This window comes from Austrofundulus limnaeus, unplaced genomic scaffold (genome assembly GCF_001266775.1).
Source record: "Austrofundulus limnaeus strain Quisiro unplaced genomic scaffold, Austrofundulus_limnaeus-1.0 Scaffold417, whole genome shotgun sequence".
Lineage (NCBI taxonomy): Eukaryota > Metazoa > Chordata > Actinopteri > Cyprinodontiformes > Rivulidae > Austrofundulus > Austrofundulus limnaeus.
Genome location: NW_013952819.1, coordinates 385951 through 392328, shown reverse-complemented (window position 1 = coordinate 392328; position 6378 = coordinate 385951). Strand labels below are relative to the sequence as shown.

The 6378-nt window shown below is 38.2% G+C and overlaps 1 protein-coding gene across 1 annotated transcript in view; it reads right to left on the bottom strand.

Annotated features, from left to right (window-relative positions):
- Positions 1 to 6378, bottom strand: part of LOC106528990 (insulin-like growth factor 2 mRNA-binding protein 1) — a gene marked incomplete at its 5' end in the record, with an annotated part of 19533 nt that extends 13155 nt beyond the window's left edge. Inside the window, 6 exon segments of the mRNA XM_014024287.1 lie at positions 72 to 207; positions 1114 to 1236; positions 1309 to 1443; positions 3287 to 3580; positions 4909 to 4972; positions 6102 to 6378. Coding sequence (XP_013879741.1) covers positions 72 to 207; positions 1114 to 1236; positions 1309 to 1443; positions 3287 to 3580; positions 4909 to 4972; positions 6102 to 6207 — 858 coding nt within the window.

Genomic DNA, 6378 nt, shown 5'->3' with positions numbered 1-6378 from the left:
TGTGTGTGTGTGTGTGTGTGTGTGTGTGTGTGTGTGTGTGTGTGTGTGTGTGTGTGTGTGTGTTCTCTTACATTCATAGCAGCGATGTCATTCTCATAGGCCTCTCTGACTTTCTTCATGATCTCCACTTCAGCCTGACAGCAGGCATCAATGGAGCCTTTGACAGTGATGGTTCTCTCTGGGTTGTACAGGGTCAGGTCCTGGAGACTGCACACAGGATTAGACTTATTTGTGTGCTCGGTTAAAACTTTCAATGCACAATGGGCCTCATGCAAGAACTGTTCGTACGAACAGATTTGTTCTTAAGTTGTGCGTACGAGTGATTTAGGAGAATTTGTGGCGTTTTCTCGTATTCTAAGATTTCTTTCAGATACGAACAAAATTCACGAGTGGTCCAGACCTGTTGTGTATTTTATGAGCAGTCAGTCTGCTGTATGTATGTATATGTGTGTGTGTGTGTGTGTGTGTGTATGTATGTATATAATTTTGCTTTATATGTTTATTTATAAATTCCTGTAAAAGTAACCTAAATGTATTGTGTATATAAATGTTTTACCTATAAAAATAATGTAATTATTAAATGAATGTCCATTATAAGCGTGGCATTTTATCTTTACAAAAAAATCTGTTTAAAAATCTGATCAAAACTGACCAACTTATGGTTATTTAAACAGTAAACACACCACACACATTCATGTTAAGAGTGGGCGAGCTCCCCATCCCAAGATGGCCACAGTGTGATGACGTCAGTCTCCATTGGCCCAAAGCACATACGACTTATCTAGCCTTTATATATACATCTATGGTTTGTCTTGCAGACTGCATCGCCGACATCAGAAAGTCCCGCCCTGCTCTGCTCTGATTGGATAAAGCTGTGGGGTTCCTTTGATTTGTTGAAAGCAGCGTCTGTTTAAACCTGTATCAGACTGAGCAGCTTTAACGAGACAACAGAAAACAGTTTCTCTTATCTTCAGTTTTTAAATACCGAAAATAATGACATGGGCACAATGACGTTGGTTATTGTCATAAATGTCTGTATCAGTTATTTTTCAGTTTATCGCCCAGGCCTATTCTGAATCAGAAGGTGTGTTTGTGTGTATATGCGTATCTTACGGGGAGATGGTTATCTTGGTGTCTGTGTCCTGCTCCACTTTCTTCAGGTTCCGTCCCTCCTTCCCAATGAGGCGGCCGACAAAGTTGTTGTGAGCCAGAACCTTCAGAGGAACCTCGTCAGCGCTGCAGAGACAAGTCAGAGGTCAGATACAGGCTGAGGGGCTACCATCTGCTGGACGTCCRCGTGAAACCTACGTCTTTGTGTCTTTAGCCTCCTGGTGCATGATCTCCAGGATCATGCGGCAAGCGGCGGAGCAGCCCTCGGGAGTGGAGTGGATGCTGATGGGCTTCTCAGCAGCACCAGCATTCTCCTTACGGTGAACATCAATCCTACAGGAACAGGAGACTTTGTCAACACTTTATCAGTTCTGACGGATCCTCCACACCTCACCTTGCTGCATCAACTTTAAAGCCAATACTCCTATACAATAAATACTAATTATTGCCAGTAGTACGAATAGAAATGAAAGGAAAAAACAGCTACAGTATGTGATCTACAGCTGGAAACAAAAGATCTCAGGTTTACTCTCCAGTCAAACTAAATTCCAGTGAGCAGTGTCCAGTCACGTATCCCAACACATCAGCGATTCTCATAATGTGGGGTGCAAACCATGAAAGAGGGTGGGGCTCAGGGTCATTACAGAGCGGGCACTTAACCACTTGCATTTTAATTAACTTTGTAATTTTGGGCCTAAATATGAAAGCAGAAGTAATGTTTAGACACTGCTGCACTCAGACGTGTTTGTGTGATGAACCAGAGAAGAAGAAACGTTAGAGGACCACTGCTGCACAGGCAGGGTATCTGCAGGTTTTAGCAAGTCAAATTTAAGACTTTAAGACTTTTAATGCCACCTTGAATGAAATTTAAGACCAAAAATACTATCGATATAGGCGAAGGTTGGAGGATTCTGCTGTATTACAACCAATCATGTGTGTCGCTCTGAAACACAGTGAATATAAAGATTGTAAGTGCTCTCTGGTTCAATGCCGTTATTTGGTTGGAGACATCCAACAAAAAATACATCTTCTAATACATTCATGGCGTGAGGTTAATTGTGTCTTAATCTCCAGTTTTGCCTCTTTACAAAAAATCATCCAGCAAACTGTCAATAAATGTACACTTTAACCTGCACCATTAAAAACCAAATCAATTCTGAAGGATCTGAAGGTTTTAACAAAGTTTACTTTGATATCAGTGCTTTGAATAGGATAGACAGATAAGAAAAAATTACAGAACAGAAATACCTTCGCGAAGTATTTATCAACTAATTATTTTTTATTTTCTAGTTTGACAGATTTCTCCCTTAAAATGACTCATTAAAAGGGATTATTTACAGGTCATTGTTTTTTGTGAGTTTGAGGGAAAATTAAATCTAAACGAAGAAATATGTCCTTTCTGTAATCTGGGGTCTACAAATGTTTAACTTTTGCTTTATTATTGTTTTATACTAAGAACTAAAGCAGCAGCTACAGCCTCCTCTGTCATGGTGAGAGACTCAGGCTGAGCGTGCTCCTGCAGTGATGTGATCTCTCTGATGTACCCTGAGTTTGTTCACGCACGCAAGTTGCACACCTGTAAGGTAAAGACGACGCTCCAAACACATTAACACTTAATCAAAATTTAGACTTCAGATACAAATGTCCCAGGCAGGTCAGGGCTCCATGAAGGAGGTAATGGTGTAGCAATTAGCTGCGGTGAACTGCTCATGTGCAAACACCGGGGCGAACACAAACATTTAATAATTTATTACATGACTTGAGCTTCATGCGGGGCGCGCGGTTCTGGTAGCGGGTCGAGGTGAACTCCTTGGAAAAATTCCAAGCAACGCTGATTATTTTACCTGCGTTTGCTGACAGACAGCAGGACTCACCCTGCTCTGCTCTGATTGGCTAAAACTGTGATTCAGGTTCTTTTTATTGGTTCAACGCAGTGTCAGTTACATTCCCAAAGACCCAAACAACACGTTTTTTCTCCTCACTTTCAGGAAATGCGTTGCAGAGACTGCCGGGAGAGACTTTAATCTCTTCTGCCCAACAAAATTAAAGACCTTTGCGTAACGTATTTAAGAACAACTTGCACATTTTGCAAAACAAATTTGACTTTTTAAGGACCCGCGAACACCCTGACAGGTGTTCAGTAATTAATTAATAAATCAACTAAATGACCACCTACTTGCTCTGTGTCTGCTTAGTGATGTTGCGGATGGTGGCGCCCTCCTTGCCGATGATGGCTCCGACGTACTGGGTGGGGACCAGCAGTCTGAGAGGGATGTCGGCGTGCGGAGGTTTGGGAGGCATTCCAGAGCTCGGGGACCCGCCACGGACTCCCCCACGGGGTCCGTAGCTGGGGCGCCGACCGTTATCGGTCCCCCGCTGGCCCCCCTCCATGTCAGAGGTCTCATCAGGGATGTAGGAGACGCGCAGGGTGTTGTTCTCCAACTGATAGCCGTTCAGTTTCTGGATAGCTCTGTCAGCACACAACACACTCATCATCAACATCTTCTTCTTCTTCTTCTTCATTTAAAGCTTCAACTTGATCAGCATTTTACAAATAATTACTGCAACAGTCACCTGTAATGTTATTAATCTATAATCACTACCGATTAACAGCAGTGGTAACACTTTTTTTGTTTCCCTTCAAAAGTTTAAGTGATAAAAATCCTCTTAATCCCCGTTTAATCCAAAACAAAACCTCAACTTCTTGTTCCCACTAAAAAAGTTCTGTTCTAATATGTGTCAAAGATGCTCTGGTTCTGTCCGGTTCCACCAGATCACTTTGTGTTCAGCTTTACTTCAGGTTCTAAAAAGAGAACAAGACATTGAATCTTCATGTGTTCAGCTCATCTCTAATTAAACCAGGTTAAAAAWTTTTTACAAATGAACATTTGATGTACTCAGTGCCCTGGATTATAACTGGACTCAACTAGACTATGAAAATGTAATTACTGTATTTATTCATGCATAATAAGATCTCAAGTATAATACGATCATCATTTGCTTAAAAAGCATATAAAATCTAATCACCAATAACCCGTGTATAATACAACCTCCCTATTTTATGGATGATTTTAGAGTTAAATTTCTAGTATTATACATGAATAAATAGAGTATTTAGATTTATTTAGATCTTTAAACATTTTACAGTTTAAAGATTCCAGTTAAAAGCTGACACTGTGAATGACTGATTATCTCATCTTCATATTCCCTGTTAAAAAGAGCTGACTCAGCATGGCTTTTTTATTGAGCTGTCAGATTAAATTAGAATAAAATTATGAAGTCTGTAGATACAAGACCCATTTATTCTGTAGTTATGCATTTTAATGTGGAAATACTTGGGTGGATTTTTATATTTTACTCACAACAGAAAGTAAAGATAAACAAACAGCAGAGTGAGAATACCTCATGATTAGTTCATTTGATTCTAATTAAATTWAAAAAAAATAAATGTTGAGGCCATAGCAAATTATCAGAATGTGTTCGTATTGCTCGTCTTCAACAATGACACTTTGAAGCAATTGTTTTAGAAATGACCACTAGATGGCACCGACACACCACAACAGAGAGTTGGGTTGTTTTTATTGGGTCAGTAGGTCAGTCCATTTTTATGCAATTCTGACTTTAAAAAACTTTTTTTTAAACTGAATCATTTTTTATTTGCAGATAGCTAACAAGTGTAAAAACACAATTGTTCATCAAACATGTACTGATGAAATTTTAAAACGTGTGTTTAACTTTTTAACGACGAAGAATTAGACATCAGCAGCAAAAACCATGAAGAGCCATTTAAACACTTACTGCCTCGCGTGTTCCCGGGATGCATATGTAACATTAACCACTGCAGTCTCACTCTCTGTGTTGACTGAAAGACAAGAGAAATCTAAATTAGTTAGGTTATAAAAAAAATAAAAAAAATACAGGATATAGCTACATGAGATGGCAGCTTTGATTTAGTCACATTCTCTCAACAGCACAGTATTGTCATTTTCACTGGGTTTCTGTATAATCCAACTGCTCCAGTCAAATTTAAACTGCTGGTTTATTCTGTTTRGTCAGTTTTTATTTTATCTGTTCAGTCAAGACACTCTGAATAAATATAATTTAAACTACAGTCAGGTTTCTGAAACAAAACACTTTCACAAATTATAATTTACTAAACTTTGCTGCCAGTTTTTGGAGCGTTTCCCATAAAAAATGTATAGAGTTGTTCTGAATGGTTAAACAGTATTTGTGCATCAAATGCAAAAAAAAAAAAAACTAATTATAAATGAATGATAGAAAAAAATATTTTAAGTTTGTCCTTTTAGTTTAAAGTCTTCTCCCAAATAAATGTATTTGGTAAAACTGAGATTCTAGTAAAAAAGGTCTGGCCTACATTTTGTATTTATGCAACATATGTTTAATAATCTGCGGCTCTTATTGGAAGTAACTTGTGTTTAAGGCMGCACAATATCTCAAAAATTTATTGTCATCATTATAACAGCCTGTGCAATAGGCATATCACCAAAATCTGCTTAAAATGCAACAAATGATTGGCTCAAATGTTTGCATTTATGCCAACCAATCACACAGAACTTTGAAGTATTTGACCAATCCAATGACGCTCTTCATATATTTTGCCAATCGGATGGATTGCTTCATATTAGATGCCAGCCAAAATATTCTATTTTAGAGTCAAGAGGTCGAAAATAAAAATATTATTTTTCCCCAGATTCACTGATTAATCGAAAGAATTGACAGATTAATCCATTATTAAAATAATCCTTAGTTGCAGCCCTATTAATTACAATAAATCAAATGTCCCACTGGCTGGGTATTTGAAGCCAGCAGAATCCTGTTTATAGGAGCTGCCATGTTGCATTTTTTGAAGCAGAGTCTGCACATGTGGGGTTTTAAGCCCCACCTACTCTCCCAGACATGATCATAGTGTCACATGACTTCTGTAACACCAATAAATGTGTCCACTTTAATGTTAAAGAAAAAGGACTCACCTTGTTCACAGTTTTCTACGGTACCACACTGTGCCAACAGGCCATCGAAAGCCTGAAACATACATAAAAAAAATACAGATCGACTGGAGAACAAAATATTAAACATAGGAACAAAACAAGAAAAGTGAGTTTAAACATAAATACTGTGCACCAAAGTGTGAAATCTTTATGCAGAGATAGAAAAAAAAAGTAAGAAAGAAATGAAGGTTTATCAGTAGCATACACCACAGAGCTCACAAATATGTTAAAATATACAATAATATATAATAAAATATAA